The sequence below is a fragment of the Pseudoliparis swirei genome, chromosome 7, assembly GCF_029220125.1.
Source record: "Pseudoliparis swirei isolate HS2019 ecotype Mariana Trench chromosome 7, NWPU_hadal_v1, whole genome shotgun sequence".
Taxonomy (NCBI): Eukaryota; Metazoa; Chordata; class Actinopteri; order Perciformes; family Liparidae; genus Pseudoliparis; species Pseudoliparis swirei.
In genome coordinates, this window is record NC_079394.1 from 31,128,166 (window position 1) to 31,154,696 (window position 26,531).

The window sequence follows — 26,531 nt, forward strand, 5'->3', positions numbered from 1 at the left end:
TCGCTCCTCAGGAGGAAGGAGAGGAGGCTTCGCTTCACCGTCCGCCGGCTGGTGAAGTCCCAGAGCTTCTACTGGACGGTGCTGTGTGTGGTGGGCCTCAACACGCTGTGCGTGGCCATCGTGCACTACGACCAGCCCGCCTGGCTGACCTTTGCCCTCTGTGAGTGTCTGACGGTGAGCAGCGTGTGTTGTGTTCAGCATCCAGTGATCCGTGTCCTCGTGTCTCAGACCTCGCCGAGTTCGTCTTCCTGGGCCTCTTCCTGGCCGAGATGTCCATCAAGATGTACGGCATCGGAGCGCAGAGCTACTTCCACTCCTCCTTCAACTGCTTCGACTTCGGGGTAAGGCCCCGACAGGGGTATCTCTACAGGGGTATCTCTACAGGGGTATCTCTAAGGGGTATCTCTACAGGGGTATCTCTGCAGGGGTATCTCTAAGGGTATCTCTGCAGAGTATCTCTACAGGGGTATCTCTAAGGGTATCTCTACAGGGGTATCTCTAAGGGGTATCTCTACAGGGGTATCTCTGCAGGGGTATCTCTACAGGGGTATCTCTAAGGGGTATCTCTACAGGGGTATCTCTACAGGGGTATCTCTACAGGGGTATCTCTACAGGGGTATCTCTACAGGGGGTATCTCTACAGGGGTATCTCTACAGGGGTATCTCTACAGGGGTATCTCTACAGGGGTATCTCTAAGGGGTATCTCTGCAGAGGTATCTCTACAGGGGTATCTCTAAGGGGTATCTCTACAGGGGTATCTCTACAGGGGTATCTCTACAGGGGTATCTCTACAGGGGTATCTCTAAGGGGTATCTCTACAGGGGTATCTCTACAGGGGTATCTCTAAGGGGTATCTCTACAGGGGTATCTCTACAGGGGTATCTCTGCAGGGGTATCTCTACAGGGGTATCTCTAAGGGGTATCTCTAAGGGGTATCTCTAAGGGGTATCTCTACAGGGGTATCTCTACAGGGGGTATCTCTACAGGGGTATCTCTACAGGGGTATCTCTACAGGGGTATCTCTAAGGGGTATCTCTACAGGGTTATCTCTACAGGGGTATCTCTACAGGGGTATCTCTAAGGGGTATCTCTACAAGGGTATCTCTAAGGGGTATCTCTACAGGGTATCTCTCTCACAGGGTATCTCTAAGGGTATCTCTACAGGGGTATCTCTACAGGGTATCTCTGAGGGTATCTCTAAGGGTATCTACATGGGTATCTCTACAGGGGTATCTCTACAGGGGTATCTCTACAGGGGTATCTCTACAGGGGTATCTCTACAGGGGTATCTCTACAGGGGTATCTCTAAGGGGTATCTCTACAGGGGTATCTCTACAGGGTTATCTCTAAGGGGTATCTCTACAGGGGTATCTCTAAGGGGTATCTCTAAGGGGTATCTCTACAGGGGTATCTCTACAGGGGTATCTCTAAGGGGTATCTCTAAGGGGTATCTCTACAGGGGTATCTCTACAGGGTTATCTCTAAGGGGTATCTCTACAGGGGTATCTCTAAGGGGTATCTCTACAGGGGTATCTCTAAGGGGTATCTCTACAGGGGTATCTCTAAGGGGTATCTCTACAGGGGTATCTCTAAGGGGTATCTCTACAGGGGTATCTCTACAGGGGTATCTCTAAGGGGTATCTCTACAGGGGTATCTCTAAGGGGTATCTCTACAGGGGTATCTCTACAGGGGTATCTCTACAGGGGTATCTCTAAGGGGTATCTCTACAGGGGTATCTCTGCAGGGATCTCTAAGGGTATCTCTACAGGGTATCTCTACAGGTATCTCTACAGGGTATCTCTACAGGGTATCTCTGGGGTATCTCTACAGGGGTATCTCTACAGGGTATCTCTACAGGGGTATCTCTACAGGGTATCTCTACAGGGTATCTCTACAGGGTATCTCTAAGGGGTATCTCTACAGGGGTATCTCTAAGGGTATCTCTACAGGGTATCTCTAAGGGGTATCTCTACAGGGTATCTCTGCAGGGTATCTCTAAGGGGTATCTCTACAGGGTTATCTCTACAGGGGTATCTCTAAGGGTATCTCTACAGGGTATCTCTGGGTATCTCTACAGGGTATCTCAGGGTATCTCTAAGGGGTATCTCTACAGGGGTATCTCTAAGGGGTATCTCTAAGGGGTATCTCTGCAGGGGTATCTCTACAGGGGTATCTCTGCAGGGGTATCTCTAAGGGGTATCTCTACAGGGGTATCTCTAAGGGGTATCTCTAAGGGGGTATCTCTACAGGGGTATCTCTAAGGGGGTATCTCTACAGGGGTATCTCTACAGGGGGTATCTCTACAGGGGTATCTCTAAGGGTATCTCAGGGGTATCTCTACAGGGGTATCTCTACAGGGTATCTCTAAGGGATATCTCTGCAGGGGTATCTCTAAGGGTTATCTCTACAGGGGTATCTCTAAGGGTATCTCTACAGGGGTATCTCTACAGGGTTATCTCTAAGGGTATCTCTCTACAGGGGTATCTGTAAGGGGTATCTCTAAGGGGGTATCTCTACAGGGGTATCTCTACAGGGTTATCTCTAAGGGGTATCTCTACAGGGGTATCTCTAAGGGGTATCTCTACAGGGGTATCTCTAAGGGATATCTCTGCAGGGGTATCTCTAAGGGTTATCTCTACAGGGGTATCTCTAAGGGTTATCTCTACAGGGGTATCTCTAAGGGGTATCTCTAAGGGGGTATCTCTACAGGGGTATCTCTACAGGGGGTATCTCTACAGGGGTATCTCTACAGGGTATCTCTAAGGGTATCTCTACAGGGTATCTCTAAGGGTATCTCTACAGGGTTATCTCACAGGGTATCTCTAAGGGTATCTCTACAGGGTATCTCTAAGGGTATCTCTACAAGGGTATCTCTAAGGGGTATCTCTAAGGGTATCTCTACAGGTATCTCTCAGGGGTATCTAAGGGTATCTCTAAGGGTATCTCTAAGGTATCTCTACAGGGTATCTCTCAGGGGTATCTCTAAAGGGTATCTCTAAGGGGTATCTCTACAGGGTATCTCTAGGGGTATCTCAGCAGGGGTATCTCTACAGGGGTATCTCTAAGGGGTATCTCTAAGGGGGTATCTCTAAGGGGTATCTCTAAGGGGGTATCTCTACAGGGGTATCTCTAAGGGGTATCTCTGCAGCCACACAGCTCTCAGGGTGATGCTCTCCTGGAGGATCCAGAGCAGAGGTTTCTAGAAGGTTGCGATGTCCCAGAGGGCATGCTGGGTAATGGCAGCGCTCTGTACCTATGCTTGCAGGTGATCGTCGGCAGCGTGTTCGAGGTGATCTGGGCCACCATCAAACCCGAAGCCTCCTTCGGGATCAGCGTCCTGCGAGCGCTGAGGCTGCTGCGCATCTTCAAGGTCACCAAGTGAGTGGTCGGCATGTGTGTGTGTGTGTGTGTGTGTGTGTGTGTGTGTGTGTGAGACTGTGGTTATGAATACTGCATATCCACGTGTGTGTGTGTGTGTGTGTGTGTGTGTGTGTGTGTAGGTACTGGAACTCTCTGAGGAACCTGGTCGTCTCTCTTCTCAACTCCATGAAGTCCATCATCAGCCTGCTGTTCCTCCTCTTCCTCTTCATCGTGGTCTTCGCTCTTCTGGGCATGCAGCTGTTCGGTGGCCAGTGAGTCGTGAACGCTGACCTGTGAGGGGGAGGGGGGGAGGGGCCGTGAGGGGGAGGGGCCATGAGGGGAAGGGTCCGTGTGGGGGAGGGGCCGTGAGGGGAAGGGTCCGTGAGGGGGAGGGGCCGTGAGGGGGAGGGGCCATGAGGGGAAGGGTCCGTGAGGGGGAGGGGCCGTGAGGGGGAGGGACTGTGAGGGGGAGGGGCCGTGAGGGGGAGGGGCTGTGAGGGGGAGGGGCTCCAAAGCTTCTCTTTCATGCACGTTCCTCCCCACAGATTTAACTTTGAAGACGAAACGCCGACGACCAACTTCGACACGTTCCCCGCAGCCATCCTCACCGTGTTCCAGGTAAAAGACCTGATGACATCACACCTCAGAGACCTGATGACATCATACCTCAGAGACCTGATGACATCATACCTCAGAGACCTGATGCCATCACACCTCAGAGACCTGATGACATCACACCTCAGAGACCTGATGACATCATACCTCAGAGACCTGATGACATCACACCTCAGAGACCTGATGACATCATACCTCAGAGACCTGATGACATCACACCTCAGAGACCTGATGACATCACACCTCAGAGACCTGATGACATCACACCTCAGACACCTGATGACATCACACCTCAGAGACCTGATGACAACACACCTCAGAGACCTGATGACATCACCTCAGACACCTGATGACATCACCTCAGAGACCTGATGACATCACACCTCAGAGACCTGATGACATCACACCTCAGAGACCTGATGACATCACACCTCAGAGACCTGATGACATCACACCTCAGAGACCTGATGACATCACACCTCAGAGACCTGATGACATCACACCTCAGAGACCTGATGACATCACACCTCAGAGACCTGATGACATCACACCTCAGAGACCTGATGACATCACACCTCAGAGACCTGATGACATCACACCTCAGAGACCTGATGACATCACACCTCAGAGACCTGATGACATCACACCTCAGAGACCTGTCCCTGTGTCTCCCCTACAGATCCTGACGGGGGAGGACTGGAACGCCGTGATGTACCATGGGATCGAGGCCCAGGGCGGCGTCCGCAGGGGGATGTTCTCCTCCATTTACTTCATCGTCCTCACTCTCTTTGGAAACTGTATCCTGCAACCCCCTCCCCCTCTGGTCACGTGACCCTCCCCCTCTGGTCCCCCCCCCCCCCCCGTGGTGCGTTTGAGGCTGTGTGTTATCGATGGTCTGATCTTCTCCTTAGACACAGACCACCAGACACGCTCCTCAACGTCTTCTTGGCCATCGCCGTGGACAACCTGGCCAACGCCCAGGAGCTCACCAAGGTAGAGTGACCTCCACCAGTGACCTCACCTTCACCAGTGACCTCACCTCCACCAGTGACCTCACCTCCATCAGTGACCTCACCTCCACCAGTGACCTCACCTCCACCAGTGACCTCACCTCTACCAGTGACCTCACCTCTATCAGTGACCTCACCTCTACCAGTGACCTCACCTCCACCAGTGACCTCACCTCTATCAGTGACCTCACCTCTACCAGTGACCTCACCTCTATCAGTGACCTCACCTCTACCAGTGACCTCACCTCTATCAGTGACCTCACCTCTACCAGTGACCTCACCTCCATCAGTGACCTCACCTCCACCAGTGACCTCACCTCTACCAGTGACCTCACCTCCACCAGTGACCTCACCTCTATCAGTGACCTCACCTCTACCAGTGACCTCACCTCTACCAGTGACCTCACCTCCATCAGTGACCTCACCTCCACCAGTGACCTCACCTCCATCAGTGACCTCACCTCCACCAGTGACCTCACCTCTACCAGTGACCTCACCTCCACCAGTGACCTCACCTCTATCAGTGACCTCACCTCTATCAGTGACTTCACCTCTATCAGTGACCTCACCTCTATCAGTGACCTCACCTCTACCAGTGACCTCACCTCTATCAGTGACCTCACCTCTATCAGTGACCTCACCTCTATCAGTGACCTCACCTCCACCAGTGACCTCACCTCTATCAGTGACCTCACCTCTATCAGTGACCTCACCTCTACCAGTGACCTCACCTCTATCAGTGACCTCACCTCCACCAGTGACCTCACCTCTATCAGTGACCTCACCTCTATCAGTGACCTCACCTCTACCAGTGACCTCACCTCTATCAGTGACCTCACCTCCACCAGTGACCTCACCTCTATCAGTGACCTCACCTCTACCAGTGACCTCACCTCTATCAGTGACCTCACCTCCACCAGTGACCTCACCTCTACCAGTGACCTCACCTCTATCAGTGACCTCACCTCCACCAGTGACCTCACCTCTATCAGTGACCTCACCTCTATCAGTGACCTCACCTCCACCAGTGACCTCACCTCTATCAGTGACCTCACCTCCACCAGTGACCTCACCTCTACCAGTGACCTCACCTCTATCAGTGACCTGACCTCTACCAGTGACCTCACCTCTATCAGTGACCTCACCTCTACCAGTGACCTCACCTCTATCAGTGACCTCACCTCCACCAGTGACCTCACCTCTATCAGTGACCTCACCTCTATCAGTGACCTCACCTCTACCAGTGACCTCACCTCTATCAGTGACCTCACCTCCACCAGTGACCTCACCTCTATCAGTGACCTCACCTCTACCAGTGACCTCACCTCTATCAGTGACCTCACCTCTATCAGTGACCTCACCTCCACCAGTGACCTCACCTCTATCAGTGACCTCACCTCTACCAGTGACCTCACCTCTATCAGTGACCTCACCTCTATCAGTGACCTCACCTCCACCAGTGACCTCACCTCTATCAGTGACCTCACCTCCACCAGTGACCTCACCTCTACCAGTGACCTCACCTCTATCAGTGACCTCACCTCCACCAGTGACCTCACCTCTATCAGTGACCTCACCTCTACCAGTGACCTCACCTCCACCAGTGACCTCACCTCTATCAGTGACCTCACCTCTACCAGTGACCTCACCTCTATCAGTGACCTCACCTCTATCAGTGACCTCACCTCCACCAGTGACCTCACCTCTATCAGTGACCTCACCTCTATCAGTGACCTCACCTCCACCAGTGACCTCACCTCTATCAGTGACCTCACCTCCACCAGTGACCTCACCTCTATCAGTGACCTGACCTCTACCAGTGACCTCACCTCTATCAGTGACCTCACCTCCACCAGTGACCTCACCTCTACCAGTGACCTCACCTCCACCAGTGACCTCACCTCTATCAGTGACCTCACCTCCACCAGTGACCTCACCTCTATCAGTGACCTCACCTTTATCAGTGACCTCACCTCTACCAGTGACCTCACCTCTATCAGTGACCTCACCTCCACCAGTGACCTCACCTCTATCAGTGACCTCACCTCTACCAGTGACCTCACCTCTACCAGTGACCTCACCTCCACCAGTGACCTCACCTCTATCAGTGACCTCACCTCCACCAGTGACCTCACCTCTATCAGTGACCTCACCTCTACCAGTGACCTCACCTCTATCAGTGACCTCACCTCCACCAGTGACCTCACCTCTATCAGTGACCTCACCTCCACCAGTGACCTCACCTCCACCAGTGACCTCACCTCTATCAGTGACCTCACCTCCACCAGTGACCTCACCTCTATCAGTGACCTCACCTCTACCAGTGACCTCACCTCTATCAGTGACCTCACCTCTACCAGTGACCTCACCTCTATCAGTGACCTCACCTCCACCAGTGACCTCACCTCTATCAGTGACCTCACCTCTATCAGTGACCTCACCTCTACCAGTGACCTCACCTCCACCAGTGACCTCACCTCTACCAGTGACCTCACCTCCACCAGTGACCTCACCTCTATCAGTGACCTCACCTCCACCAGTGACCTCACCTCTATCAGTGACCTCACCTCTACCAGTGACCTCACCTCTACCAGTGACCTCACCTCTATCAGTGACCTCACCTCTACCAGTGACCTCACCTCTATCAGTGACCTCACCTCCACCAGTGACCTCACCTCTATCAGTGACCTCACCTCTATCAGTGACCTCACCTCTACCAGTGACCTCACCTCTATCAGTGACCTCACCTCTACCAGTGACCTCACCTCCACCAGTGACCTCACCTCTATCAGTGACCTCACCTCTACCAGTGACCTCACCTCTATCAGTGACCTCACCTCTACCAGTGACCTCACCTCTATCAGTGACCTCACCTCTATCAGTGACCTCACCTCCACCAGTGACCTCACCTCTACCAGTGACCTCACCTCTATCAGTGACCTCACCTCCACCAGTGACCTCACCTCTACCAGTGACCTCACCTCTATCAGTGACCTCACCTCTACCAGTGACCTCACCTCTATCAGTGACCTCACCTCTACCAGTGACCTCACCTCTATCAGTGACCTCACCTCTACCAGTGACCTCACCTCTATCAGTGACCTCACCTCTACCAGTGACCTCACCTCTACCAGTGACCTCACCTCCACCAGTGACCTCACCTCTATCAGTGACCTCACCTCTACCAGTGACCTCACCTCCACCAGTGACCTCACCTCCACCAGTGACCTCACCTCTATCAGTGACCTCACCTCTACCAGTGACCTCACCTCTATCAGTGACCTCACCTCTACCAGTGACCTCACCTCTATCAGTGACCTCACCTCCACCAGTGACCTCACCTCTATCAGTGACCTCACCTCCACCAGTGACCTCACCTCTACCAGTGACCTCACCTCCACCAGTGACCTCACCTCCACCAGTGACCTCACCTCTACCAGTGACCTCACCTCTACCAGTGACCTCACCTCTATCAGTGACCTCACCTCCACCAGTGACCTCACCTCCACCAGTGACCTCACCTCTATCAGTGACCTCACCTCCACCAGTGACCTCACCTCTACCAGTGACCTCACCTCTATCAGTGACCTCACCTCTACCAGTGACCTCACCTCTACCAGTGACCTCACCTCTATCAGTGACCTCACCTCTATCAGTGACCTCACCTCCACCAGTGACCTCACCTCCACCAGTGACCTCACCTCTATCAGTGACCTCACCTCCACCAGTGACCTCACCTCTACCAGTGACCTCACCTCTATCAGTGACCTCACCTCTATCAGTGACCTCACCTCCACCAGTGACCTCACCTCCACCAGTGACCTCACCTCTACCAGTGACCTCACCTCCACCAGTGACCTCACCTCTATCAGTGACCTCACCTCCACCAGTGACCTCACCTCCACCAGTGACCTCACCTCCACCTCAGAGCTACACACACCAGCTCATCATACACTTTACTCAAACTCTGCATCCAAATCTAACAACCCCTGACAACGGAGTGTGTGTCTCTCTCTGTGTGTGTGTATGTCTGTGTGTGTCTGTGTGTGTGTGTGTGTGTGTGTGTGTGTGTGTGTCTGTGTGTGTGTGTGTGTCTGTGTGTGTGTGTGTCTGTGTGTATCTGTGTCTGTCTGTGTGTGTGTCTGTGTGTGTGTGTGTCTCTCTGTGTGTGTGTGTGTGTGAGTGAGTGTGTATCTGTCTGTGTGTGTCTGTCTGTGTTTGTGTCTTTGTCTGTGTGTGTCTGTGTGTGTGTGTGTGTGTGAGTGTGTGTGTATCTGTCTGTGTGTGTGTCTGTGTCTGTGTGTGTCTGTGTGTGTGTGTGTCTCTCTGTGTGTGTGTGTGTGAGTGTGTGTGTATCTGTCTGTGTGTGTCTCTATGTGTGTGTCTGTGTGAGTGTGTGTATGCCTGTGTGTGTCTGTGTACTTTATGCATGTGTGTGTGTGTGTGTTTCCACGTGCTGTTCAGGATGAAGAGGAGCAAGAGGAGGCCATCAATAAGAAGCTCGCCCTGCAGAAGGTCAAAGAGGTCAAAGAGGTCAAGGAGGTCAAGGAGGTCAGCCCCGTGTCGGCCTCCAACATTTCCGTCTCAGCGTGAGTCGACGACACTTTGTCTTCTTCTTCTTCTTCTTCTTCTTCTTCTTCTTCTTCTTCTTCTTCTTCTTCTGGTGCTCCCTGTGAGAGAGGAGGTGCTCCCTGTGAGAGAGGAGGTGCTCCCTGTGAGGGAGGAGGTGCTCCCTGTGAGAGAGGAGGTGCTCCCTGTGAGGGAGGAGGTGCTCCCTGTAAGAGAGGAGGTGCTCCCTGTGAGAGGAGGTGCTCCCTGTGAGGGAGGAGGTGCCTCCTCCTGTCTGACGCTCTCCTCCCTCTCTGTGGTAACGCTCCTCTAGCTGCTCCTCCGTCTGCAGCGCTCGCTCCCTGTGAGAGAGGAGGTGCTCCCTGTGAGGGAGGAGGTGCTCCCTGTAAGAGAGGAGGTGCTCCCTGTGAGAGAGGAGGTGCTCCCTGTGAGGGAGGAGGTGCCTCCTCCTGTCTGACGCTCTCCTCCCTCTCTGTGGTAACGCTCCTCTAGCTGCTCCTCCGTCTGCAGCGCTCGCTCCCTGTGAGTCACCGCTCTGTTACACCTGTTGACTCCTCCCCCTTGGCGTGTTGCTTCTTGTTTCCACGCGTGTGTGATGTCGCTCCTCTCCAGAAGGTACCATCGTCACGCTGTGTGTGTGTGTGTGTGTGTGTGTTGATGCATTGTGGGTATCATTCCGTCAGACTGATGAAGATGAAGATCTTCCTCGTGGAAGCTCTTCATCATGGCCGCCACCGGCTGACAGCAGCTGAGCTTCATCCTCGTCATGCAAGACGCTTCGGAACCACCGAGAAAAGAGTGGACCATGTGGTCATGTGACAGTGGACCATGTGACAGTGGACCATGTGACCAGTGGACCATGTGACAGTGGACCATGTGACAGTGGACCATGTGACCAGTGGACCATGTGACAGTGGACCATGTGACAGTCGACCATGTGACCAGTGGACCATGTGACAGTGGACCATGTGACAGTGGACCATGTGACAGTGGACCATGTGACAGTGGACCATGTGACCAGTGGACCATGTGACCAGTGGACCATGTGACAGTGGACCATGTGACCAGTGGATCTTGTGACCAGTGGACCATGTGACCAGTGGACCATGTGACAGTGGACCATGTGACAGTGGACCATGTGATAGTGGACCATGTGACAGTGGACCATGTGACAGTGGACCATGTGACAGTGGACCATGTGACAGTGGACCATGTGACCAGTGGACCATGTGGCAGTGGACCATGTGACCGTGGACCATGTGGCAGTGGACCATGTGACAGTGGACCATGTGACCAGTGGACCATGTGACAGTGGACCATGTGACCGTGGACCATGTGACCAGTGGACCATGTGACAGTGGACCATGTGACCGTGGACCATGTGACCAGTGGACCATGTGACCAGTGTACCATGTGACAGTGGACCATGTGACCAGTGGACCATGTGACAGTGGACCATGTGACAGTGGACCATGTGACCAGTGGACCATGTGACAGTGGACCATGTGACCAGTGGACCATGTGACCAGTGGACCATGTGACAGTGGACCATGTGACAGTGGACCATGTGACAGTGGACCATGTGACAGTGGACCATGTGACAGTGGACCATGTGACAGTGGACCATGTGACCGTGGACCATGTGACCAGTGGACCATGTGACAGTGGACCATGTGACAGTGGACCATGTGACAGTGGACCATGTGACCAGTGGACCATGTGACAGTGGACCATGTGACAGTGGACCATGTGACAGTGGACCATGTGACCAGTGGACCATGTGACCAGTGGACCATGTGACCAGTGGACCATGTGACAGTGGACCATGTGACCAGTGGACCATGTGACAGTGGACCATGTGACAGTGGACCATGTGACCAGTGGACCATGTGACAGTGGACCATGTGACAGTGGACCATGTGACCAGTGGACCATGTGACAGTGGACCATGTGACCAGTGGACCATGTGACAGTGGACCATGTGACAGTGGACCATGTGACCAGTGGACCATGTGACAGTGGACCATGTGACCAGTGGACCATGTGACAGTGGACCATGTGACAGTGGACCATGTGACAGTGGACCATGTGACCGTGGACCATGTGACCGTGGACCATGTGACAGTGGACCAGTGGACCATGTGACCAGTGGACCATGTGACAGTGGACCATGTGACAGTGGACCATGTGACAGTGGACCATGTGACAGTGGACCATGTGACAGTGGACCATGTGACCAGTGGACCATGTGACAGTGGACCATGTGACAGTGGACCATGTGACAGTGGACCATGTGACCAGTGGACCATGTGACAGTGGACCATGTGACAGTGGACCATGTGACAGTGGACCATGTGACAGTGGACCATGTGACAGTGGACCATGTGACCAGTGGACCATGTGACAGTGGACCATGTGACAGTGGACCATGTGACAGTGGACCATGTGACCAGTGGACCATGTGACAGTGGACCATGTGACAGTGGACCATGTGACAGTGGACCATGTGACAGTGGACCATGTGACAGTGGACCATGTGACCAGTGGACCATGTGACCAGTGGATCTTGTGACAGTGGACCATGTGACAGTGGACCATGTGACAGTGGACCATGTGACAGTGGACCATGTGACCAGTGGATCTTGTGACAGTGGACCATGTGACCAGTGGACCATGTGACCAGTGGACCATGTGACAGTGGACCATGTGACCAGTGGACCATGTGACCAGTGGACCATGTGACCGTGGACCATGCGTTATAGTTGTGGTGTGTCATGAGGTATGAAGGCCGCCCCCCCCCCCAGGAGGGAGCAGCGCTCTGGGAGGAGCCTGTCGGTGTGGGAGCAGAGGGCCGGCCAGCTGAGGAGGCAGAACCGGGCCAGCTGCGAGGTCCTGTACAGCGAGCTGGAGCTGGAGGAGCGTCTCCACCTGAAGACCCACCTGGACCGGCCGCTGGAGGTCCGGCCCCGAGACGGCCACCGGCACCACCGCCACAAGGCCGCCGCCCCTCCCCCCCCCGCCGCGCCTCGCCACCGCGACCAGCGGGCCGGAGCCGGGCCGGAGACGCGTGATGACGGCGGCCATCACGGCCACCACAGCCACGCCAAAGACCAGGAAGGCAGCCGGGGGGGGGAGGGGAGGAGCGAGAGGCCCCGCAGCCGGGAGGGAGGCAGGAGACGCAGGAGCTCGCCGGAGGTCGGCGGGGGAGGGGGGGGAGGGGGAGGAGTCACGGGGGACAGAGAGCATCGGCATCATCGCTCACACCGGCAGCCCAGAGGGGGCGCCGGGCCCGGGGGGGGCCGGGCGGAGCGGAGGCCCCGCCAGAAAGATGGAGATCGGCCTTCCAGAGGAGACGGCCGAGCCAACGGGAAGAGGAGGAGCCATCGGACCCACGGGTCCAGCAGCCAATCGGTGGATGGAGAGCCGGCCGCCAGAAGAGAGAAGACCCAAAGGTACAGCCACTCCCATTGGCTTAATATGCATACCTGTATGTTTATATAGATATATATAATATATATATATCTATATATAGATATATACATATAAATATCTATATATATATCGATATATATATATATAGATATATATGTATATATCTATATATATCTAGATATCTATCTATATATCTATATATAGATATATAGATAGATATATACATATATATCTATATATATGTATATATAGATATATAGATAGATATATACATATATATCTATATATATGTATATATCTATATATAGATATATATATATATATCTATATATAGATATATAGATATTTATATGTAAATATCTATATATACATTTCCATATCTATATATATCTAACACCCCAGGAACCTCCTCAGAGGTCAGAGGTCAGAGGTCGGTGTGGGCCTGAGTCAGTGTTGGTTCCTCTCTGCTCCGGACAGGTCGGGTGACTCGGAGGGGGAGAGCCTGGCCTGCCCCCCCCAGCAGGGCTCCGGGGGGGGCAGCTGGCCTCCTGGCCAACCAGAAGACTCAGACAACCACAGGAACATCAAGAGGACCGGCTCCCCCTCCTCCGCCGGAGACGCCCCCTTCACTCAAAGTCAGTACCAACTGGCCCAGGAAAGGGGCGTGGTCAAACTCAACAGAAGACTCCTCCAGTCAGAGACTCTGGCCTCTAGGTCTCTGGCCTGGTGTGACCCCCAAGATACAGGGTACAGGGTATAGGGGTACAGGGTACAGATGTACAGAGGTACAGAGGTACAGGGTATAGAGGTACAGAGGTACAGGGTACAGGGTATAGGGGTACAGGGTACAGATGTACAGAGGTACATATGTACAGAGGTACAGAGGTACAGAGGTACAGGGTATAGAGGTACAGAGGTACAGGGTATAGGGTATAGGATACAGAGGTACAGGGTACAGGGTATAGGGTATAGGATACAGAGGTACAGGGTATAGGATACAGGGTATAGGATACAGAGGTATAGGGTATAGGATACAGGGTATAGGATATAGGATACAGAGGTACAGGGTACAGGGTATAGGGGTACAGGGTACAGATGTACAAGGTATAGGGGTACAGAGGTACAGATGTACAGAGGTACAGGGTACAGGGTATAGGGGTACAGGGTACAGAGGTACAGAGGTACAGATGTACAGGGTATAGGATACTGGGTAAAGGGTATAGGATACAGGGTATAGGATACAGGGTATAGGATATAGGATACAGAGGTACAGGGTACAGATGTACAAGGTATAGGGGTACAGAGGTACAGATGTACAGAGGTACAGGGTACATGGTACAGAGGTACAGAGGTACAGATGTACAGGGTATAGGGGTACAGGGTACAGAGGTACAGGGTACAGGGTACAGATGTACAGGGTACAGGGTACAGAGGTACAGAGGTACAGGGTACAGGGTACAGAGGTACAGGGTATAGGGGTACAGGGTACAGAGGTACAGGGTACAGGGTATAGGGGTACAGGGTACAGATGTACAGAGGTACAGGGTACAGGGTACAGGGTTAAGGGGTACAGGGTACAGAGGTACAGGGTATAGAGGTACAGGGTACAGGGTATAGGGGTACAGAGGTACAGGGTAAATGGTACATGATATAGGGGTACAGGGTACAGGGTATAGGGGGTACAGGGTACAGAGGTACAGGGTAAAGGGTATAGGGGTACAGAGGTACAGAGGTATAGATGTACAGGGTATAGGGGTACAGGGTACAGAGTATAGGGTATAGGATACTGGGTAAAGGGTATAGGATACAGGGTATAGGATACAGGGTATAGGATATAGGATACAGAGGTACAGGGTACAGGGTACAGGGTATAGGGGTACAGGGTACAGATGTACAAGGTATAGGGGTACAGGGTACAGGGTACAGGGTACAGGGTACAGAGGTACAGGGTACAGGGTATAGAGGTACAGGGTACAGGGTACAGATGTACAGAGGTACAGGGTACAGGGTACAGATGTACAGGGTTTAGGGGTACAGGGTACAGAGGTACAGGTACAGGGTACAGGGTACAGAGGTACAGAGGTACAGGGTATAGGGGTACAGGGTACAGAGGTACAGGGTACAGGGTATAGAGGTACAGGGTACAGGGTATAGGGGTACAGGGTACAGATGTACAGGGTACAGGGTACAGATGTACAGGGTTTAGGGGTACAGGGTACAGAGGTACAGGGTATAGAGGTACAGGGTACAGGGTATAGGGGTACAGAGGTACAGGGTAAATGGTACATGATATAGGGGTACAGGGTAAAGGGTATAGGGGTACAGAGGTATAGATGTACAGGGTATAGGGGTACAGGGTACAGGGTACAGAGTATAGGGTATAGGATACTGGGTAAAGGGTATAGGATACAGAGGTACAGGGTACAGGGTATAGGATACAGGGTACAGGGTATAGGTTATAGGTTATAGGATACAGGGTATAGGGTATAGGGTATAGGATACAGGGTAAAGGGTACAGGGTACTGTGATACAGGGTAAAGGGTATAGGATACAGGGTATAGGATACAGGGTAAAGGGTATAGGATACAGGGTATAGGATACAGGGTACAGTGATACAGGGTACAGGGTACAGTGATACAGGGTACAGGGTATATGGTACAGGCTACAGGAGGTGTGAGCCCCCCTGTGAGCTGTGACCCAGGTGTTGTCTCTCCTCAGTGAACAGTGCTGACGGTGACCCGGCGGTCCTGAATGAGGGCGGAGCCAAACCCATCCTGCCCTACAGCTCCATGTTCATCTTTGGACAGACCAATCCGTAAGTCCCCTCCTCCCCGTCCCTGAAGGCCCGCCCACACAGAGCCTTCATGGACACATCTCAGTGGTCAGCGTAGAAGGAGACGTCACATGACCTCAGGAGGCAGAGAGTCCCTTCATCTTCTGACCACATGGCGTCCATGCTGTGCCCCTCTCCTCAGGGTGAGGCGCTTATGTCACTACATCGTGACTCTGCGTTACTTTGAGATGTCCATCCTGGTGGTCATCTCCATGAGCAGCATCGCTCTGGCTGCAGAGGACCCCGTGTGGACCAACGCGCCTCGCAACAACGTGAGTCCCACGCTGTCCTTGAACGCCACACAGGGTTAACTCATGCAGTCGCATGTGATGTGGTTCACGACAAGAGGAGTGGGCTATGCTCATGTGTGTTCATTACAGCTTGGAGAACATTCAGTTCAGTTGTCAGGGAGCATCAGCAGAGCCATGAGAGGAGGCGTCAACACCTCTGAGGAGAGGAGAGAGGAGCTCAGTGTATCCTAAGCGTCCTTAAGGAGAGAGGAGAGAGGAGCTCAGTGTATCCTAAGCGTCCTTAAGGAGAGAGGAGAGAGGAGAGAGGAGCTCAGTGTATCCTAAGCGTCCTTAAGGAGAGAGGAGAGAGGAGAGAGGAGCTCAGTGTATCCTCAGCGTCCTTAAGGAGAGAGGAGAGGAGAGAGGAGAGAGGAGCTCAGTGTATCCTAAATGTCCTTAAGGAGAGAGGAGAGAGAGAGAGGCTCAGTGTATCCTCAGCGTCCTTAAGGAGAGAGGAGAGGAGAGAGGAGAGAGGAGCTCAGTGTATCCTAAATGTCCTTAAGGAGAGAGAGGAGAGAGGAGCTCAGTGTATCCTAAGCGTCCTTAAGGAGAGAGGAGAGAGGAGCTCAGTGTATCCTAAGCGTCCATAAGGAGAGAGGAGAGAGGAGCTCAGTGTATCCTAAGCGTCCTTAAGGAGAGAGGAGAGAGGAGCTCAGTGTATCCTAAGCGTCCATAAGGAGAGAGGAGAGAGGAGAGAGGAGCTCAGTGTATCCTAAGCGTCCTTAAGGAGAGAGGAGAGGAGCTCAGTGTATCCTAAGCGTCCTTAAGGAGAGAGGAGCTCAGTGTATCCTAAGCGTCCTTAAGGAGAGAGGAGAGGAGCTCAGTGTATCCTAAGCGTCCTTAAGGAGAGAGGAGAGAGGAGCTCAGTGTATCCTAAGCGTCCTTAAGGAGAGAGGAGAGAGGAGCTCAGTGTATCCTAAGCGTCCTTAAGGAGAGGAGAGAGGAGCTCAGTGTATCCTAAGCGTCCTTAAGGAGAGAGGAGAGAGGAGCTCAGTGTATCCTAAGCGTCCTTAAGGAGAGAGGAGAGGAGCTCAGTGTATCCTAAGCGTCCTTAAGGAGAGAGGAGAGAGGAGCTCAGTGTATCCTAAGCGTCCATAAGGAGAGAGGAGAGAGGAGCTCAGTGTATCCTAAGCGTCCATAAGGAGAGAGGTGAGAGAAGAGAGGAGCTCAGTGTATCCTAAACGTCCTTAAGGAGAGAGGAGAGAGGAGCTCAGTGTATCCTAAGCGTCCTTAAGGAGAGAGGAGAGAGGAGCTCAGTGTATCCTAAGCGTCCTTAAGGAGAGAGGAGAGAGGAGCTCAGTGTATCCTAAGTGTCCTTAAGGAGAGAGGAGAGAGGAGCTCAGTGTATCCTAAGCATCCATAAGGAGAGAGGAGAGAGGAGCTCAGTGTATCCTAAGCGTCCATAAGGAGAGGAGAGGAGAGAGGAGCTCAGTGTATCCTAAACGTCCTTAAGGAGAGAGGAGCTCAGTGTATCCTAAACGTCCATAAGGAGAGAGGAGAGAGGAGCTCAGTGTATCCTAAACATCCATAAGGAGAGAGGAGGAGCTCAGTGTATCCTAAACGTCCATAAGGAGAGAGGAGAGGAGAGAGGAGAGAGTAGCTCAGTGTATCCTAAGCATCCTTAAGGAGAGGAGAGGAGAGAGGAGCTCAGTGTATCCTAAACATCCATAAGGAGAGAGGAGAGAGGAGCTCAGTGTATCCTGAGCGTCCATAAGGAGAGGAGAGAGGAGCTCAGTGTATCCTAAGCGTCCATAAGGAGAGAGGAGAGAGGAGCTCAGTGTATCCTAAGCGTCCTTAAGGAGAGAGGAGAGGAGAGAGGAGCTCAGTGTATCCTCAGCGTCCTTAAGGAGAGAGGAGAGGAGAGAGGAGCTCAGTGTATCCTAAATGTCCATAAGGAGAGAGGAGAGGAGCTCAGTGTATCCTAAACGTCCATAAGGAGAGAGGAGAGGAGCTCAGTGTATCCTAAACGTCCATAAGGAGAGGAGAGAGGAGCTCAGTGTATCCTAAGCGTCCATAAGGAGAGAGGAGAGGAGCTCAGTGTATCCTAAACGTCCATAAGGAGAGAGGAGAGGAGAGAGGAGCTCAGTGTATCCTAAGCATCCTTAAGGAGAGAGGAGAGGAGAGAGAGAGGAGCTCAGTGTATCCTAAGCGTCCATAAGGAGAGAGGAGAGAGGAGCTCAGTGTATCCTAAGCGTCCATAAGGAGAGAGGAGAGAGGAGCTCAGTGTATCCTAAGCGTCCATAAGGAGAGAGGAGAGGAGAGGAGCTCAGTGTATCCTAAGCGTCCTTAAGGAGAGAGGAGAGAGGAGCACAGTGTATCCTAAGCGTCCAGAGAGGAGAGAGGAGGAGGTGTATCCTAAGCGTCCATAAGGAGAGGCTCAGTGTATCCTAAAGGTCCATAAGGGAGGAGGAGCTCAGTGTATCCTAAGCGTCCATAAGAGAGAGGGAGGAGGAGGAGAGCTCAGTATCCTAAGCGTCCATAAGGAGAGAGGATGAGTCTCTGAGTCTCTGAGTCTCTGTGTCTCTGAGTCTCTGTGTCTCTGAGTCTCTGTGTCTCTGAGTCTCTGTCTCTCTGAGTCTCTGAGTCTCTGTGTCTCTGAGTCTCTGTGTCTCTGAGTCTCTGAGTCTCTGTGTCTCTGAGTCTCTGTGTCTCTGAGTCTCTGTGTCTCTGAGTCTCTGAGTCTCTGTGTCTCTGAGTCTCTGTGTCTCTGAGTCTCTGAGTCTCTGTGTCTCTGTGTCTCTGAGTCTCTGTGTCTCTGAGTCTCTGTGTCTCTGAGTCTCTGTGTCTCTGAGTCTCTGTGTCTCTGAGTCTCTGTGTCTCTGAGTCTCTGAGTCTCTGTTGCAGGTGCTCCGCTACCTGGACTACGTCTTCACGGGCGTGTTCACCTTTGAGCTGGTGATCAAGGTAATATGTCTCAATGAAGCCCAGGATGAAACGGCCCAAACAGCCAATGAACGGCCAGCATGTGTCTGGGCGTAGATGGTGGACCTCGGGCTGCTGCTCCACCCTGGCGCCTACTTCAGGGACCTGTGGAACATCCTGGACTTCATAGTGGTCAGTGGGGCGCTGGTGGCTTTTGCATTTTCGTAAGTTCAAACCCTCTCGTCCTTTGGTTGACCGGTCTCTTCTGACCATTCAGTTTCTCCTTGTGCATTCCTGGATGTGATGTTCCATACCGGGTATTAAAGTGATGATATCATGTGTAACTGATGTAAGTGTGTTGACCCCCAGTGGGAGGATCAGCTGCACCTCGACTTACAGCGTGTTCCTCTAACACACGAGGCCCCCGCATCGCTCTATGTGGCCCCTGGCGGCTTTAAAGACACGTGATCCCTTTTTCTTAAAGAAATTGAAGAAAAATATCCCGTGCTTTTATTTTGAAGGTCTAGGATTAAATGGATTTATGTCGTAATATTAGAGACATCTCCTTCTGTACAACATCTCTAGTTATTTAACAGTATGTTTGTGGAGTTTCTAAAGTGTTTCTGGCCCTTTAAGAGGCGGCCATGATGCTGATGTGGCCCACGGCGAGCATGAGTTTGACGCCCTGCTCTAACACAAAGGAGCAGAACGTGCATACACAATGCATCTTTAGCAGAAGAGAGAAGTGATGGACCCTGGAGGACCAATGGGAGTGACTGACGTGCTCCTCTCTCTGTTTCCGGCTCCGCGTGGAAGGAGCTTCATGGGGTAACGCCTCCTCTCTGCCTGGCCGTGTCATTGTGCCGTCTGTGTGTGAGAGACGACATACCCAGACCAGTCACTTCCCCGAGCCCCACTGCCCTATCCCCTGCAGCGTCCCACATGCTCCCCTGTATCCCATGCTCCTGCAGCGTCCTACATGCTCCCCTGTAGTGTCCCACATGCTCCCCTGCAGCGTCCCACATGCTCCCCTGTAGTGTCCCATGCTCCCCTGCAGCGTCCCACATGCTCCCCTGTAGTGTCCCATGCTCCCCTGAGCGTCCCACATGCTCCCCTGCAGCGTCCACATGCTCCCCCTGCAGCGTCCCACATGCTCCCCCTGTAGCGTCCCACATGTTCCCCTGTAGTGTCCACATGCTCCCCTGCAGCGTCCCACATGCTCCCCTGCAGCGTCCCATGCTCCCCTGTAGCGTCCCATGCTCCCCTGCAGCGTCCCACATGCTCCCCTGCAGCGTCCCACATGCTCCCCCTGTAGCGTCCCACATGCTCCCCTGTAGTGTCCCACATGCTCCCCCTGCAGTGTCCCACATGCTCCCCCTGCAGCGTCCCACATGCTCCCCCTGTAGTGTCCCACATGCTCCCCCTGTAGCGTCCCACATGCTCCCCTGTAGTGTCCCATGCTCCCCTGTAGCGTCCCACATGCTCCCCTGCAGCGTCCCACATGCTCCCCTGCAGCGTCCCACATGCTCCCCTGCAGCGTCCACATGTTCCCCCTGTAGTGTCCCACATGCTCCCCCTGTAGTGTCCCACATGCTCCCCCTGTAGTGTCCCACATGCTCCCCCTGTAGTGTCCCACATGCTCCCCCTGCAGTGTCCCACATGCTCCCCCTGCACCGTCCCACCTGCTCCCCTGTAGTGTCCCATGCTCCCCCTGTAGCGTCCCACATGTTGCCCCTGTAGTGTCCCACATGCTCCCCTGTAGCGTCCCACATGCTCCCCTGTAGCGTCCCACATGCTCCCCCTGCAGCGTCCCACATGCTCCCCCTGCAGCGTCCCACATGCTCCCCCTGTAGCGTCCCACATGCTCCCCCTCAGCGGTCCCACATGCTCCCCCTGTAGCGTCCCACATGCTCCCCCTGTAGCGTCCCACATGCTCCCCCTGCAGCGTCCCACATGCTCCCCCTGTAGTGTCCACATGCTCCCCTGCAGCGTCCCACATGCTCCCCTGCAGCGTCCCACATGTTCCCCCTGTAGTGTCCCACATGCTCCCCCTGTAGCGTCCACATGTTCCCCTGTAGCGTCCCACATGCTCCCCCTGCAGCGTCCCACATGCTCCCCCTGTAGCGTCCCACATGTTCCCCCTGCAGCGTCCCACATGCTCCCCCTGCAGCGTCCCACATGCTCCCCCTGCAGCGGTCCCACATGCTCCCCCTGTAGCGTCCCACATGCTCCCCCTGCAGCGTCCCACATGCTCCCCCTGCAGCGTCCCACATGCTCCCCCTGTAGTGTCCCACATGCTCCCCCTGTAGCGTCCCACATGCTCCCCCTGCAGCGTCCCACATGCTCCCCCTGCAGCGTCCCACCTGCTCCCCTGTAGTGTCCCATGCTCCCCTGCAGCGTCCACATGCTCCCCTGTAGCGTCCCATGCTCCCCTGTAGCGTCCCACATGCTCCCCTGCAGCGTCCCATGCTCCCCTGTAGTGTCCCATGCTCGCCCTGTAGCGTCCCACATGCTCCCCTGCAGCGTCCCATGCTCCGCCTGCAGTGTCCCACATGCTCCCCCTGTAGTGTCCCACATGCTCCCCCTGCAGCGTCCCACATGCTCCCCCTGCAGCGTCCCACATGCTCCCCCTGTAGTGTCCCACATGCTCCCCCTGCAGCGTCCCACATGCTCCCCCTGCAGCGTCCCACATGCTCCCCTGTAGTGTCCCACATGCTCCCCCTGCAGCGTCCCACATGCTCCCCCTGCAGCGTCCCACATGCTCCCCCTGTAGTGTCCCACATGCTCCCCATGCAGCGTCCCACATGCTCCCCTGCAGCGTCCCACATGCTCCCCTGCAGCGTCCCACATGCTCCCCTGCAGCGTCCCACATGCTCCCGCTGCAGCGTCCCACATGCTCCCCTTGTAGTGTCCCACATGCTCCCCCTGTAGCGTCCCACATGCTCCCCCTGTAGCGTCCCACATGCTCCCCCTGCAGCGTCCCACATGCTCCCCTGCAGCGTCCCACATGCTCCCCTGTAGCGTCCCATGCTCCCCTGCAGCGTCCCACATGCTCCCCTGTAGCGCCCCCATGCTCCCCTGCAGCGTCCCATGCTCCCCTGCAGCGTCCCACATGCTCCCCTGTAGTGTCCCATGCTCCCCTGTAGCGTCCCACATGCTCCCCCTGCAGCGTCCCACATGCTCCCCCTGTAGCGTCCCACATGCTCCCCCTGTAGCGTCCCACATGCTCCCCCTGTAGCGTCCCACATGCTCCCCCTGCAGCGTCCCACATGCTCCCCCTGCAGCGTCCCATGCTCACCCGGCAGCGTCCCACATGCACCCCCTGCAGCGTCCCACATGCTCCCCTGTGGCGTCCCATATGCTCCCCCTGCAGTGTCCACATGCTCCCCTGCAGCGTCCACATGCTCCCCTGTAGTGTCCCATGCTCCCCTGTAGCATCCCATGCTCCCCTGCAGCGTCCCACATGCTCCCCTGCAGCCCCACATGCTCCCCTGCAGCGTCCCGGCTGGACCCCTGCAGCGTGAACATGACGTCACCCCCGTCACTCACCGCCTCCACCTGCCGACGGCATCCGGACTGAACTCATTGGTTAAACACATCATGCTCACAACCTTCATAATATGGAGACACAATGTGCAATATCCAGTAGATATTAGGAAATAAGGCTAACTAGCTTAGTTTAAAAACAGCCCCGCTCTCAACACTGTGTGTGGAGGCCGGTCCTGATGCTGCTATGCTAATGTTAGCATCGCTCTCTGAAGGTTTACACTCCAGCAGGCCTAGCCGTTAGCCAACGTTAGCCGAGATAGCGCTAGTTTGCAAAATGAGTGCCCTGTCAAGTGAAAAGCTGCTGATGAAATACTCAGATCCCAGTGAGACGCTGGTTTTAAAGTTTAGATGAGTTTTTATGATAATTATAATATTCATATTTAGAACATCTCCCTATTGTGTCGCCATTCTTCCCTGGTATGGATTGCCCGGTTGTCTGCTCCCACCCACAATGCATCACTCCACCCGTTGGGCTCCACTCTGCATGCCTCTGGACATGTGCTGTTCCTTGTCTCACCACTGTTTCTCCTGAAGTAGGCCGCAGCCAGGTGTGACCAGGTGGGGACCCTTCACCTACCACTGTGCCTATGAGCAACCTCATGTAGGAACCAGTGAACCCATAATGCATCTGTGTAACACTGCATCCTCATACGGCCTCGGCTGGTGTAGCAGCATCATTCCACCACTAGGCTGGTTTAAATAGATGTATGTTATATAATATATTATATATATATATGTATACTGTGAGAGTATCAACACATTCTTTATTTCGCATTTAGGAATGAAACCTGAATCTATTTCCCTCACAAGTGGAAACTCAGGCTCTCCTATCTACCCTATATCCTATCTACCCTATATCATATCTCCTATATCCTATCTCCTATATCCTATCTCCTATCTACCCTGTCTCTGTCACGGGTCGCACCACAGGTAGCGAGGGGCGGGACTCGTGTGGATAACACAGAACGGTCTTTACTGAGGCAAAAGGTTTCCAAAGAGCAACACGGTCCACAAAGGGTCAGGAATGCAAAGTGCTCATCTAGCGCCTCACAAGGCGACGATCAAAGACCTCAACCAGCTGGAGACGACTGGCTCAATGCATAGGGGAACACAGACAGAGATGACTGGCTCAATGCATAGGGGAACACAGACAGAGACGACTGGCTCAATGCATAGGGGAACACAGACAGAGACGACTGGCTCAATGCATAGGGGAACACAGACAGAGACGACTGGCTCAATGCATAGGGGAACACAGGCAGAGACGACTGGCTCAATGCATAAAGGAACACAGACAGAGACGACTGGCTCAATGCATAAAGGAACACAGACAGAGACGACTGGCTCAATGCATAGGGGAACACAGACAGAGACGACTGGCTCAATGCATAGGGGAACACAGACAGAGACGACTGGCTCAATGCATAAAGGAACACAGGCAGAGACGACTGGCTCAATGCATAGGGGAACACAGGCAGAGACGACTGGCTCAATGCATAAAGGAACACAGACAGAGACCGACTGGCTCAATGCATAGGGGAACACAGGCAGAGACGACTGGCTCAATGCATAAAGGAACACAGACAGAGACCGACTGGCTCAATGCATAGGGGAACACAGGCAGAGACGACTGGCTCAATGCATAAAGGAACACAGACAGAGACGACTGGCTCAATGCATAAAGGAACACAGGCAGAGACGACTGGCTCAATGCATAGGGGAACACAGGCAGAGACGACTGGCTCAATGCATAAAGGAACACAGACAGAGACCGACTGGCTCAATGCATAAAGGAACACAGACAGAGACCGACTGGCTCAATGCATAAAGGAACACAGGCAGAGACCGACTGGCTCAATGCATAAAGGAACACAGACAGAGACGACTGGCTCAATGCATAAAGGAACACAGACAGAGACCGACTGGCTCAATGCATAAAGGAACACACACAGAGACGACTGGCTCAATGCATAAAGGAACACAGGCAGAGACGACTGGCTCAATGCATAAAGGAACACAGACAGAGACCGACTGGCTCAATGCATAAAGGAACACAGACAGAGACGACTGGCTCAATGCATAAAGGAACACAGACAGAGACGACTGGCTCAATGCATAAAGGAACACAGACAGAGACCGACTGGCTCAATGCATAAAGGAACACAGGCAGAGACGACTGGCTCAATGCATAAAGGAACACAGACAGAGACCGACTGGCTCAATGCATAAAGGAACACAGACAGAGACCGACTGGCTCAATGCATAAAGGAACACAGGCAGAGACCGACTGGCTCAATGCATAAAGGAACACAGGCAGAGACCGACTGGCTCAATGCATAAAGGAACATAGGCAGAGACGACTGGCTCAATGCATAAAGGAACACAGGCGCCAAGGAGATGAGAGAGGCTGAGGGCAGGTGAAGGGAATGAATCCATCAAGGAGACAGGAGACAGAGAACAGGGCGTTACAATCTCCTATCTATCCTATCTCCTATCTACCCTATCTATCATATCTATCCGATCTCCTATCTATCCTATCTCCTATCTATCCTATCTCCTATCTACCCTATCTATCCTATCTATCCTATCTCCTATCTATCCTATCTATCATATATATCCTATCTCCTATCTATCCTATCTCCTATCTATCCTATCTATCCTATCTCCTATCTACCCTATCTATCATATCTATCCTATCTCCTATCTATCCTATCTCCTATCTATCCTATCTATCCTATCTCCTATCTACCCTATCGATCATATCTATCCTATCTCCTATCTATCCTATCTCCTGTCTATCCTATCTCCTATCTACCCTATCTATCATATCTATCCTATCTCCGATCTATCCTATCTCCTATCTATCCTATCTCCTATCTACCCTATCTATCCTATCTATCCTATCTCATATCTATCCTATCTCCTATCTATCCTATCTATCCTATCTCATATCTATCCTATCTCCTATCTATCCTATCTCATATCTATCCTATCTCCTATCTATCCTATCTCCTATCTATCCTATCTATCCTATATATCCTATCTCCTATCTATCCTATCTATCATATCTATCCTATCTCCTATCTACCCTATCTATCATATCTATCCTATCTCCTATCTATACTATCTCCTATCTATCATATCTCCTATCTACCCTATCTATCAAATCTATCCTATCTCCTATCTACCCTATCTCCTATCTACCCTATCTCCTATCTATCCTATCTCCTATCTACCCTATCTATCATATCTATCCTATCTCCTATCTATCCTATCTCATGTCTATCCTATCTCCTATCTACCCTATCTCCTATCTATCCTATCTCCTTTCTATCCTATCTCCTATCTATCCTATCTCCTATCTACCCTATATCCGATCACCAATCTATCCTATCTCCTTTCTCCTATCCAGTCATGTCCTGTGACAGCCGTACACACAGCTGTAGGAGGGTACCTGTGTGCTTTAGGGTCACAGACGTAAACGTGTGTGTCGGTGCGTCTCTTGAGGTTCTGACCGTCTGCTGTCGTGTTGTAACAGAGACTCTACCGGTGGGTCTAGGGCAGCGTGGCCACGAGCAAGGCAGCAACCCGCCTGAACTCCCTCTCCTGTGTCACGTCTCCGTACGAGGAGCTCTGGTAGAGCGTCGGAGGCAGCGCTCAGTGCTCGGTGTGTTGCTCGCTATGCGTCCGGTGAATGTTGACATCGTAGAACAGAGGGTGGGATGACATCACCGGCAGGTCGCCGTGTTCTCACGCTCAAAGCATCCGTCTTCATCCATCATTGCGTCCACCCGACCAGTCCTCTCTGGAGACATGTCCATTTCAACATGGGAAATGAAACGATTGAGGCTGAGTCTCGTGTCGTGTTTGTTCATAAATGATGTGAAACCATCTTCACAGATTCAATTCATCATTTCATATGTTCTATTATTATGGTTCCCGTGAGATCATTGGTGAGTTAGATGGAGGTGACATCACCAGGGGTGACGTCATGTGTTCTGTAAACATA

General features: G+C 53.0%; 1 protein-coding gene across 1 annotated transcript in view; it reads left to right on the forward strand.

Annotated features, from left to right (window-relative positions):
- Positions 1–26,531, forward strand: part of cacna1ba (calcium channel, voltage-dependent, N type, alpha 1B subunit, a) — a 62,763-nt gene that overhangs the window by 9,131 nt on the left and 27,101 nt on the right. Inside the window, 17 exon segments of the mRNA XM_056418370.1 lie at positions 1–160; positions 229–341; positions 3,268–3,380; positions 3,503–3,634; positions 3,908–3,980; positions 4,657–4,774; positions 4,903–4,970; positions 9,452–9,576; positions 10,349–10,354; positions 12,364–13,008; positions 13,466–13,623; positions 15,707–15,803; positions 15,964–16,093; positions 18,956–19,015; positions 19,091–19,197; positions 19,790–19,801; positions 23,060–23,080. The exon segment at positions 1–160 is cut by the window's left edge and continues 52 nt beyond it. Of these exon segments, the coding sequence (XP_056274345.1) occupies positions 1–160; positions 229–341; positions 3,268–3,380; positions 3,503–3,634; positions 3,908–3,980; positions 4,657–4,774; positions 4,903–4,970; positions 9,452–9,576; positions 10,349–10,354; positions 12,364–13,008; positions 13,466–13,623; positions 15,707–15,803; positions 15,964–16,093; positions 18,956–19,015; positions 19,091–19,197; positions 19,790–19,801; positions 23,060–23,080 (2,138 nt within the window).